The 12,683-nt window shown below is 40.6% G+C and overlaps 1 protein-coding gene across 1 annotated transcript in view; it reads right to left on the bottom strand.

Annotated features, from left to right (window-relative positions):
* The window catches only part of ANO6 (anoctamin 6), a gene marked incomplete at its 5' end in the record, with an annotated part of 48,112 nt that overhangs the window by 26,993 nt on the left and 8,436 nt on the right, over positions 1-12,683 (bottom strand). Inside the window, 4 exons of the mRNA XM_039382621.1 lie at positions 1,438-1,551; positions 1,893-2,171; positions 3,806-3,871; positions 11,594-11,722. Coding sequence (XP_039238555.1) covers positions 1,438-1,551; positions 1,893-2,171; positions 3,806-3,871; positions 11,594-11,722 — 588 coding nt within the window. The remainder of the gene's footprint in view (positions 1-1,437; positions 1,552-1,892; positions 2,172-3,805; positions 3,872-11,593; positions 11,723-12,683) is intronic.

The following is a 12,683-nucleotide window of genomic DNA, read 5'->3' as shown; positions in this document are numbered from 1 at the left end:
TTGCTTTGCTTCAAAATAATACTGTACTAGAGTGCAGGCGGGAAAGTCTGTGGGACAAATCCAGGGTCTCTAGTCTCTGTTTTAAATTTAAAAGAGTTTACATGGAGATAATCCTTGTTGGTTTTACTAGGCTATTTAAAAAGCTATTTCAATAAAACCTACTTTATTTGAGAGAATTTTCCATTCTGTCTCTGTGCTGCAATGTTTGTAGAAATCTACAGGCTACTTTTGATTTTCAGTGTAGCTGAGATATATAATTTTAATTGTACAAAAAGAGAGTCATTAATTATTAGTCATACTGAGTCTGAATTCCCCATGCTATGAGAGGAACAGCCTGCAAGACAGGTTTTAAATCTTTAAAAAGAAACCTTAAAAATGGATAGTCACAGATTATATTAATTCTATCCTGTAAAGCTTTATTTACTTACAAGAAACATGATTTGTCTTGATTTTGCCTAAAGATTTCTTTGAAATCCTTGGAGGCCTCCTGAATATTTTAAAACAAGTCCAAGCAGCTGCAGGAGTTAATGACCTCTCATGCTCTCAATATCTCCTCGACACAACACACCTTGGACCCAGAATGGTGGCTCTCATGCAGAGGAGGTGTGGGGGTGTGGGTTTGTAATAGAATGCAGAAAATCAGCTCGCAGTCTTTGCACACTCTGTTGCATTTACAGCTTCACACAGAGCTTTTCCTTAGTCAAACACTCTCAAATCTGATTTTTTTCTCCTTCTTCCTTTCTCCTATTGCTGTGCTGTTGCTAGCCTTGGTATACAAAACAATTTTCAGTATAACTTTCTTCTTTAAATTATGTAACTTAAAAAGTTTCAGAAGTGTAGCTACAAAAGCTGGATTTGTTATTATTGCAAGGTGAAATTCAAACCAGTGAAGCTTCTCTCTGCAGGACTCTGACATCAGAGGCACTGGACTGGCTGGGCAGAGTTTTCCTGCAGAAACCTGAGTCTCCCTGCATTGTTTGGGAACTGTGGGAATGTTTCTCACTCTGCAAGACTTTCACACATTCTAAGATGAGATTTGTAGTCTACATTTTTATCAACAATGTTGATATTTTATTGGAATTTTAATACTGAAAAACTGGATATTAATGAAAGGGAAAGTGTTAAAATTGATTTAGAACTGATAGATACAGTGTGTCATGGGAACCATCACTCAGGTCAGGCACTTTACTGAACACCTCCCAGAGAATACAAATTTAACAACTCTCAAGTGAAATATATTGTTTTTCAGTTATAGAACTACATTTTTAACTAACAATGCCTTGGAAGAAAATCTCTTCAGTCAAACCATGTCTTATTCTTCTATGTGGATATAATAACCAGTCAAGGAATAAGACTTGTATCTTTTGATATAAACCCCTCAGATACAGTTCAGACCCCTGTTTCAAAGTGCATTTTAGTTAAAAACACTGGACTTACGTCATGAAGGGGAAATGCTGCTTTGTAGATTCCAGTGTCCAGTAATTTATTAATGCCAAACTTTTTCACATTATTTTTGGTTGCATATTCCACACGGGACAGGATAAAATGAACCTGAAATTTATAAAATATTTTTTGGAATCTGAAAGTAATCATACACAGCTATAACTGTCTCAACATACCCTTAGCAAAGGGTAAGCAGTGCAGACAAAATTAATTGCATAGGTATACATATTATTCTAATCCCTCCTTTAAATTTAGGTGGAACAGAAAAGGAACAAACGTAAGGAACGTTTTCTTCTGGATTGTCCAGGCTATTTAATAATAACACGGGACTATTGCATCCCAAACATTTTCAATTTTTCAGGATGTTTTAATGAAGGTAATTACATTGATTTGATTAAAGGAACAGTTTCTTTTTTAGACTAAATGCTAAAAATACTCCATGGACTTACAATTCGGCTTCTGGTTGCAGGATTGAAAAATGTGTCTTTGTCATGGATATAAAAGTTTGTCAAATGTTCCTTTTGAAAAGGGGCAGTGAAAAACTCTTGCTCAGGTTTGATGATGTTTTCGTCCACTCTGAAGAGTCTACTAAACCAGTTGAAAGCTGAGTCTCGGGTTTTCAGGTCATTGTGTTGCAGAGGCAATTTGATGTGCATAACCTCGGCATATGTGCACAGCACTTCCCAAGGTGCATGCACTTTCACAAAAATAAGTTTCTCATCCAAAACCTGAGATGAAAGAATATTGAAAATATGTGTGTAAGAAAATGAAAGCAAAGAAATTTACATAACAATTCTTGAACTACCTAGAATTTTCTTTCTGCAGCTCACCAATGACCTACTCAAAGTCGCATTCATTGTCCATCTTAGCAAATATATCACTAGGTTCTGTAAAAGCGCTGGCATGAGGTGGAAACACTCATGCATATAAAAGTATATCAAAAAACAGTGAAATGTCCCCTTAGTGCTTACATCTCTGCAAAGTATTTTACAAAGCAATTAAAGTTTAACAACATTTCCCCCATACAGGGTCATTAGGAGTATTTGTACTTGTAGCTGGACAGGGCAGCTGTGGCTCTGGAGCTGTCAGTGACTTCCCAGGAGCTCAAGTACAACCCTAGAGTGATGTGACTTGATGGGAGCAGGCTAGGCACCCATGGGATGCTCCTGGGCAACAAGAATTTCAAGCTTCATACGGAGAATGGAAAGGGAAATCAGATGAGTCTGCTGAAAAAGACAGCACGGAGCACATTTGCTCCCAGTGGCCTGCCCAAACCAGCACTAGTACACAATGGGAAACCTGACAGCCACTCCTGCCTCTTGTAGTCATGGCCTGTAGACTTTCTATTTCTGCCCTGCATTAGTAAGTCTCAGCCACTTGAAATTACATTATGTATCTCATTGGCTCGGGAACACTGGTCAGATATCTCATCTAGACTGGGGAAACTTCCAGTTTCAAATGTTTTTTAGTCATGATCATGGCAGAACTATTGAAAACTGAAGTGTGTAAGTATAGCAGAAGGTCTGCAGCAGCCTTCCAGCAAGCATTTACTCTCCTATGAATGTGAAGACCCAGATTGCAACCTCGACCATGCAGCAGGAGTCCCTACTACATAAATCAAATACTGTGATGCCATGGATTCTAATTTGGGAGGAAGGGGCAAACTGACCTTTTCTGGAGCTCACTATAGAATTACCAAACAACAAATTTAAACAGAAAGTGATTGTCCTGGACAGGAAGACACAGATGGAATGCTGCAGCCCTTCAGGATAGGAAGGAAGAGAAGGGACTTGGAGGGGCTCTAACTCTCCCTGCAAGAGACAGCAGCTCCAGCAGCTGGTGTGCTTTATCAAAGTGCTCTTGAACTGCCCGAAGGCAACATCACAGCCAAAAATATACAAGGCATGATAGCTAGAACCACTTGCACAGTGCCAGCCTCTGTGAGGAACAGTGTCACGTGCAGGAGCCCTGCACCGCACTTTTGGCAGGGGCATTCTGCTCTGGACACACACTGCCTTCCCCCATGTACTACACAGCCAGAGCAGGGGAAGAACCTCTCTGCAGGGCACAGACAGTAATTTTTATCTTCCAAGCTCTGAGCAAACATGACCTGTGTAATCTCCCAGCTTCATGATGTAATCTCCCAGCTTCCCATATTTTATTTTGCAGAGGAAGGTAGACACATAAAGTTTAAAAAGATCTGACGTCCGATCACAAAGACACTACTAACAGAAAAAAGGTGGGCCTTTTTCTCCTGAGAGGAGAGACATGCTACATGTCAATTCATATATCCAGTTTCCTTATTCCCGTAGGGGCAGCTCTTCTCTCAGACACAGCCATTCACACAGGGAAGAGCACTCACCGACCTCGTTGCTTCTAGTTGCAAGCCGTTGTTTATCAGGTTTGATTCATATACTTGTCTCTTCCTCTGTTAAAAAGCATTGGACACTGTAAAACATCTGTTCCAAATTTTGCAAATATATATGCATAGAAGAATGGAATTGCCTCCCAAAACACAGAATCATTGGGTTGTTAACTCCATAGGCCACTTGACAGCTACTGTGGTGATAGGTTCAGTCCTACCTACTAATTAATCCTGATCAGTTTTTTTGTCTGATATGCAATATTGCCCTCAAATGCAACTGTGGAGAATTCATCCTCTTAGTTTCTAGAGGTAAAAACATGCCCCAGATTTTGAAGAACTTGAAAATTTTGAAAGCTATCCCTGAAACTTGTGATCTCTTTCACCTTTAATCACTAACTGAACTACTGACAGCAGCCTCCCTCCCCCTATTAATCTGCCCTTTAGAAAGTCTTCTGTGAGCAGTTTGCTGGAAGGAGATAACTTCAATGCACTGTGGTCTGATAGCTTTATTGCTGTGCCAGGTTAGGGTAGGCATGCAGTGAGGTTCTTGGAGTAACTTGGTGACACTACTTTCTTACTCCCAGATTGCTTTCATGCCACTGGCCAGTTTCTTTGTTGTTTATATGTGCTTAAAGGATTCTTCATCTACCACCACAGGAACTTAAAAGAAGAATGGCCCCGTGTGTTTTGTCACGTGGTTCTCTATAGCCAGACTAACTGCTTAAAGATCTGTGCTTAAGATCCAGGCCTGTTGCTACTGTGAAGGACCAGAGTCAGCAAATAAACCTGTAGATAAACTCTTAGGAATTTTGATAGGTACATGGAAACTGGTCTTCAGGACTAAACCCAAGGCCTGTCCCCTCTAAGGGCAAAACCCAGATGCTTCAGCAAAAAGGGCAAAAATCTTCAGAAGTTTCCATAGGAACAGGTCAGTTGTATATTCATGTAAGTTTCATCCAGTTCTTGAATATTTAAAGATGGTTTTAAGTCCCCAAGCAAGAAAAAGCTATTTTTCCAAAACTCTAGCAAGTCAATTAATAATTATAAAACTTAATAACAATATGAACAGTCTACCCCATTTATAGTTTGTTAGTTCTCAGCTGCAGCAGCTGCATGTGGCAATGGTCACGATGGTCTAATTTCATATTTTGTTAAAAGGTATTTTTCTTATCTCTTTTGGCTCTTCTGACTTTTTTTTCCAGTGAATATCACCTTCTACTCAAGTTAGGGACAAGAAGAGCCAAATACTTGAATCTGTTTTCTTCTCTCATCAATATTTATCACCTTTCTCCTTCCTTGTTTTTCTCAGGATAAAACTTGGGTAGCACTCTTTATGGAAGTATCTCTCCATGTCTTGTTAATTCACTTGGTTATTGGTGACAATATAATGCTCTTTATATTTTTTTCACTGTATATATAATATTGTATATACATATGTAATATATAAGTTTATAATTGTAGCAGATTTCTGTGGCTGGGTTTTGTGGTGAGGGAGGGCTACAGGGGTGGCTCCTGTTAGAAGCTGCTGGAAGCTTCCCCTGTCCTGTGGAGCCAATGCCAGCCAGCTCTAGCACAGACTTCCTGCCGCTGGCCAAGGCCGAGACAATCAGGAGTAATAGTAACACCTCTGTGATAACATATATAAGAACAAAAGATTGTTGCACAGAAGAAATTGCAGCTGGGGAAGAGCGGAGTGAAAACATGGGAATAACAAGGTAGGCACCAAGGTCAATGCAGAAGAAGGGGCAGGAGGTGCTCCAGACACCAGAGCTGAGGCCCCTGCAGCCCATGGTGCAGACCATGGTGGAGCAGCTGTCCCTCTGCAGCCCATGGAGGACCATCAGGGTGCAGAGACCCACCTGCAGCCCATGGAGGAGCCCATGTTGGAGCAGGTGGATCCATGAAAGAAACTGTGACCCTGTGAGAGTCCCAGGATGGAGCGGGTCCTGCCGGAGACCTGCGGCCCGTGGAGAGGGAAGCCCACCCTGGAGCAGGTTTTTCCCGGGTAGGACTTGTGGCCCCTGTGGGGGACCCCCATCGGTACAGCTCATTCATGAAGGACTGCACCCCATGGAGGAGTGACCCACGGGACAGCACTTTGGGAGGAACTGCTGCCCGAGGGATGGACTCATACGCTGAAGAGGTCCATCAAGGACTGTCTCCTGTGAGAGGGACCCCACGGGAGCAGGGGAAGGACTCCTCTATCTGAGCAGCAGCAGAAACAACAACTGACCATAACCCCCATTCCCCGTCCCCCTGCACCGCTAGGGGAGAGGAGGGAGAACATGGAAGGAAGGAGGGGTGGGGGGAAGGTGTTTTTAAGACTGTTTTATTTCTCACTCTTTGGTTCTTATCCTGTTAGTAATAAATTTAAGTACTATCTGCACATTGAGTCTGTTTTGCCCGTGAAGGTAATCAGTAAGTGGCCTCTCCCAGCTCTTATCTCTACTCATGAATTCTTAGCTGTTTTTTTTCTCTCTCCTCTGTCCAGTTGCAGAGGGGAGAGTGAGAGAGCGGCTTTAGTGGGTACCTGTTATCTGGCCAGGGTCAACCCACTACAATAATGTATACATCCAATTATCTTCCTTGTACTAACAGCTCTAACTTAGAATCCCAAATGTGAATGAGTGTTTTCCTTGCAGTAACATATTTCCTTGCATTTTTCAATATTTCATAGGTAATGGTGCTCTCCAGTCTCCTTCAAAGGTAAAGGTTCAGTCTTGGCTTCTAAGTAAATTAATATCTATAGTACACAACAAAGGATTTGTTTGTTACTCCAGTAGTAACTCCTCTGCCATTTTATCCCACTTCTTTGCTTCTTCCATATTCACGTGTTTCATTCTAAAGTGAATAATACTGAATCATGAAAACATTTCAACTTGCTTTCTGCTTTGTTTCAGCAAATAAAAAAAGGCAGGGGGCTAAATACCTGTTTCATTTTCTTCCTAAATAGCAAAAAGATAGATTCAATTCTCATTTGTAGAAGTATAATACTATTTTTTTAAAATCTTTTAATCAGATTCCTTTAATAATTTATTATGGCAAGGAGTTCCCAAAATTAATTTTGCCCTCAAAATCTTAAGAGGAATGTTGACAATATTAAGGTTTCTAATAATGCATTAATGCAAGTAGTGAGAAACAAAGCCCCTGGGAGGCTTTGCTAATTAGGGGCTTTGCTATTTTATATAAATGATTGAATTATGCATACAATGATCTATGGAGGAGCCAGACTTTTACCCAGAGGAGTCTATAGTGGTTTTGCATTGACTAGGGAATACAGTGTATAGATATGATGGCTTATTAGGCTGGAAGGTGGAGACCATCCGAAGTTTATTTTAGTATCCAGCATTTTGCTCAGCCACCTGCAAGGCTAAGTTACAATAATAAAGTAATCATGGTAATGCTGCTGATCTAAACTTGATACAGGTTTTGATGATTGAATGGCTAGTTGACAGACTAAGACACAATAGGATGCATAATCACATATAGTCTCAAGAAAGTGAAAGCAGAGTGTAAGTAAATGACAAGTATTATAGGCACACAGAAGGGTCAGCTCTTGGGAGCTGCTTCTTTCACCATAGTGTTTTCAATGTCTGGTGATTGTCTTGCCAAGCTGAGGAGATTGAAAAGATTGTGGGTCTGGAAACTGGTAGCAGACCAGTAGCAGTTTTCCCCCTGTGTTTTGTAAATGGTAGGGAGGTTTTGCTTTGATTACAATGACAGAAGAATGCCAAATCAAATCTTCGTTAAGTTCCTTTTGTGCAAAGAGAAAAGTTTCCTAGAACAGTTTCCAAGTAGTTTCAGGGGAAAAATCTTAACAAGAAAAGAGTGCTTGAGTAGCCACCTCTGTCTTACCTGACAGGCAACAGATGAATCACAGCCACTAAGAGAAAGAGCATGGGGCCCAAAGCCTCCCCCATGGAAATCAGCTGAATGGAGTGGAGAGGATCACTGTATCAATGCTAGCTGCCAACCCTTACAGTTTCTTTGATGATATTTGGAACTTTCCTCAAAGTCTCGGTTGTCAGCACCAGAAAATTAATTGATTGAGAAGCTCTGCTCTGTAAGCTTCTTTCCTTTATGCTTGAAGATAATCATAAAAATGTGAAGCAGAACATGCTATAAAAGCTGATACAAAAAAAACCCCAAACCCAAAGAACTCCAAACATATATTTTCTGAGATACTCTCTGATTTTAAGCCAACCTCACGGTTTTCTGAAACCTGATCCATGACCACACAGAACTGGCAACACTGCAATCGAGCCTCATCCTCAACAGTGGCTTCTAGTCACCTTGTTTGGAAAGACCCATTTCTGGTCCCATGAATGTATGTAGTAACTTCAGTGTAACTCCCTCCTTCCACCTGTGTTTGTATCCTTCTGTCACCCTTCCTTCCATTAGGTAAAGAAGTAATATTTGGATTTTTGGTTGCCTCAAATCACTACATAAAATCGCATTGAGGTACCCTTTTTTCTGTAAACACAAGTATTGTTTTTTCACCACAGGTATGATACATGCTAAGCAGTGGGATAAGTACAACTTGTGCTTGAGAAGTTACTTAAGTGTATTTTTGTTTTGTTTAGTCATTGTTTTTTTTGTGTGTGTTTTTTGGTTTTGTTTTGTTTGTTTGTTTTTTGTTTTATGTTTGTTATCTGAACTAAACAACTCTAGAGGCAGGAACTGTTCGTTTGTTTATGAAGACAAACTTCTGAAACCCTGCTGAAGTTCTCAGTATAACTATAGTTTAAAAAGCCCCCAACAAGATGTGTGTAATATTCTCCAAGAATTATAGTTTTCATTAAATTTGGAAAAAAAAAAGTCTATTTCTGTGAAGCACAAATTCCTTCATGGCTGGAAATGAAGATTTTGCCCACATTCCTACTTAAATGACTGACAGTCTTTCTGTATATTTTTGTTGGAGGGAAGTAAATGGATGAGAATGACACTCTGCATTGATTTATTTTGAATTTACCTTTCTGCCCCCGAACGTTTGACTTTCAACAATGAGCTCCTTGAGGACCCCAAAAAAATAGAAGTGGCAATTGGGAGCATTTTTGAAAAGACTGGCGATATTTAAATTCTAATCTGATGGTAACCTATCCTTACAAATAGGGAACATAAATTGTAGGTTTAAAAAACATGTTTTGGGCAGGAATTTCAATTGCTTGCAAGGTACAGTTTCTGGAACCTGCTCCTGGCAGTTTGATTTTTGCTAGTGCTAGCAAAATTAATTGTATACCATCTTAAAAAGGTTTGGAGCTTGAATTGAATTGCATATATGAAACTTATCTGCTAACTTTTGGATCTATAAATTATGTTGGAAACTATCCATAAGGTTGCCATTTCATTAGTTTGACTTTGCCTCCAGATCTCAGAAGCAAATGGAAATGAGAGAAGCACAGTACCACTGTGCATCTGAGAGCTTCAGAGTCCCATATATTTATTCCTACTATCCAAATCACACCCATGCTTTTAGTTATTTCCTTCTGTCCTCTGAGATGTTTTCCCAAGAATAGTGCTAATGAATATAAACTAATGTTACACTCATGCAATTCTTTTGAAAAAGGACAGAAAGTCATTAAAATCCAAGATAATGATAATCCCAGGATCTGATTCTTCTCTTGCTGCAGAAGAACAGGTGGATCTGTACCTTTTTTCTCTTAATCCAGTAAACTGGATATGTAGGTTGTGGTTTGATTTTCAAATCCTTCTGTCTAAATTCAGTAAGTGTTTGGGGACTCCTGTATGCTCAGTATCATACAAAACCACCTAGTGCAGCACCCAAACAATTTTACTTCAGAAATGTAGATCTGCAGATGTCCACTAATAACTTAAATTCTGAAATGACTTCCATGTCATATGATCAGGTGGGGTGGTGCGTGCATCGGACAGAATTTGTCCCAGCGACTGCACTCCTGATCCCTAGATTTCACAGATCAGTAACATTGCACATGGCCAGTGCAGACCTTGCTCCTGAGTTCAGTGATGTGAGGATGTCACCCTATGAGAACAGACTTCACCGGACTTCCTATTTTTTAGTAACCTGGAGTTTCCAAATTCTGTGCACAATAAAGCTCTGGCTCTGAAAACTGCTATCACTGCTGTTTTCAGCTTCCTTCTGAGACATCCACGTCACACCAGTTATGTGTCTCACTCTCCTGGCAGTACGTCTGCCCACATAGGCTTTGTTGGCCATTTTGCTGTCAGACTGCACAGCTGGTTCCTGTTCAGCTTGCTCTCCACAATGACCATAAGGGCCTCTTCCACAGAACTGCTCTCCAGCCACTCAGTCTTCGCCTTATCATTCGGGTAATATGCTCTTGTTCTCGCATTCATTCCATGTAGGTAGACTGCTTTTTCTTCCTCAGCATGCCACAGGTTCAGTGTGGATCTTTCTGGGACTAAGACCTTCAAAAGTAAAGTTTTTGCAAGCACCTAGCTCATTACCCACAATCTTCTGGTCTAATTATTCATAGTTTTGTTCTGGCTAATGTCTACCATTAAAGCTACACTAAAAATACTACTCCATTGCTCACATTTAATTTCCATCACTGTTTGGAAAAGATGCTCATTATATTTTTAAATACATTTGGGCAATGGCCAAATATTACAAACAGAAATGTAAAATGCTAATTGATAAAAACAATTCTTTCCAAAGGGGCAGCTTTTTGTTTCTAATTACCTCTTTCAATTAATTTTTATTGCTGATCCTGTGATCATGTGCAATGCAACATCCACCCACAGCAGGACTCCCTCAAACTCTGCTAATGACATTCCTTATGGCTGTCCCGTTAATGCCAACAACAACATTGTGTAATCAGTATCAACCAACTTAGCTACAGGCTTTTTTACTTCTACTCTTCTCTTTCCTAACTGCAAATCATTATTTGTATATGAGTTGCTTTCAGTGATATCTTTGTCCTGGCCTGTCTCTACCAGAGCCTGCTGCTGGAATGTGGACTGTTGCTGAATCAGAGAAGGATGTGGGTGGGTGAGTAGAGGTGCCAAGGGGCCTACAATCTCATGGATGGATATTTCTCTGACAGGTCATGATTCAAATAGCTTGGGTTTGTGACCCTGGGTGCCATAATGAATGTAGGCCACTGGTGGAACTGATGAAATGATTAAAAATAATAATTAAAAATAATCTATTATTGTGGTTCATAGCTGCTAAGGAGCATCAAGAAGTCACTGGCTATAGTCAGAAATTTTTTGCAAGGTCCCTAGGGAGGGCCAAGCTGTTGAAGTGTCAAGGGAAGGAGTGGTACAGGGAGAAGTTCTGGTGGCAACATAATGTGCAATTATTTCCCCTAAAGGACTTAGCTACTTTATTGGGCAGAATGTCAGCAGCTGTGTTCATAACTGTGATCTGGAGCACCTGGTCAGCTACCTCCTTTGGGTTCTTCTGAATACTCTGATTTTAATACCAAAGTCCATTAGGGGTCTAACTGAATTACTGTAGGTACAGAAATTGCCCCAGTTTGAAGAACTTGGTGTCTAGTTCTAACCAGGAACCTGATACCAGCATTTTTCTGCTTAAATCTCCTAAAGGGTTCCCTCCCAGGAAGATGCTCTGAGGTCACCAAGAACACACTGACAGAGATGATATGCAGAGCTCTGCCTATTTACGCAGCAATCTACTGGTTTGAGCCCTGTTCCCTGCTCAGTTTGATGGGCTTCGGTTTCCCAGCTCTGAAAAGTAGGGCAATGCAATTGCTGTTCTGGGTGAGGGCACTGTCCTTTCTGCCCACGGCTCTAACACCCAATATATGAAAAATAACTCACCTTATGGTTTTTACGATCACTCCTCTTATGAGTAATTTTTTTACTTTCATCTTCATATACCAAAACAAAGTCAATTCTTCGCTGCCCATCACTGAAGAACAAGGAGTCAGGCTTATCATCAAAATCCACCTGGAAGGCAGGTAGCATAGGTTAATATGAGGATCTTTACTTGCTAGTTTCTTACTTGCTTCCTGTTTCACAGTATTTCAGTGAACATAGAAATTCAAGGTGTATCACTTATATCTGAACCCACCACTACCCAGAGAACAAAGAACATGGCCAGGCTGGAGATGAACTCTCAAAACAGACAGATACTATATGGATTTATTTCTCATTTTATTCACAACACGCAAAAAACCATTGTTGTATGCCACTCATCCATCATGTTATAATAGATGCCAAAATCAGAAGTTTTAATAAATCCATAAGCCATTATATAGTCCCCGGAGGAAAGTTGAATAGATTGTCATATCCACTAACAACATCTTAATGTGTTATTTCATGTGTGAAACAATACAGACACATTGATGACAGGCAAACCTGAATGCTTGAGTAATGATTTATAGTTTCTTACTGAGGACACTATCACACATTAACAACCCCCTCCTTTCAGGTAATGTATAGCCATAATGTTATCAGAATCCCTCTATGTAATGAGCACCAAACTCTCAGGCACTTGGCCAAATCCACCCATGGTGTTAATGGGGGCAGTGCCACTGAAATTGATAGACATCAGAAGTCTGAAATGGGTCTTAGCATGGCATTAGAGAAGGTAAGATCTCCAAATCTGGCAAGAACTGCAGAGGAGCCTTGGCCTCCAGCTGACTGGGCATGCAGGGTAGCCCAAGGCAGAATCAGGTCAGGCAAAATGACACACAATAATCTTTTGTGTATGCTGTGGACATGGAAAAGATCCCCAGATGTCCCATCCCTGGAATTTCCCTGTCAGCGCAGACCAAACTTCACGAGGCATGCTAGGTTAGGTTTTGGGAGCTCTGGGATGTCTGTTCCACACAAAGGCCATGGAAATGTGGTTATGGTGTCAGAATCCCCTGAAATGCAGCCTGAAATGATTGTTCTTCAACTGTGA

This window comes from Pipra filicauda, unplaced genomic scaffold (genome assembly GCF_003945595.2).
Source record: "Pipra filicauda isolate LSUMZ 115617 unplaced genomic scaffold, ASM394559v2 scaffold277_size1012519_pilon, whole genome shotgun sequence".
Classification (NCBI taxonomy): domain Eukaryota; kingdom Metazoa; phylum Chordata; class Aves; order Passeriformes; family Pipridae; genus Pipra; species Pipra filicauda.
Note: the sequence above shows the minus strand (reverse complement) of the source record. Positions and strands in the feature narration are given on the sequence as shown.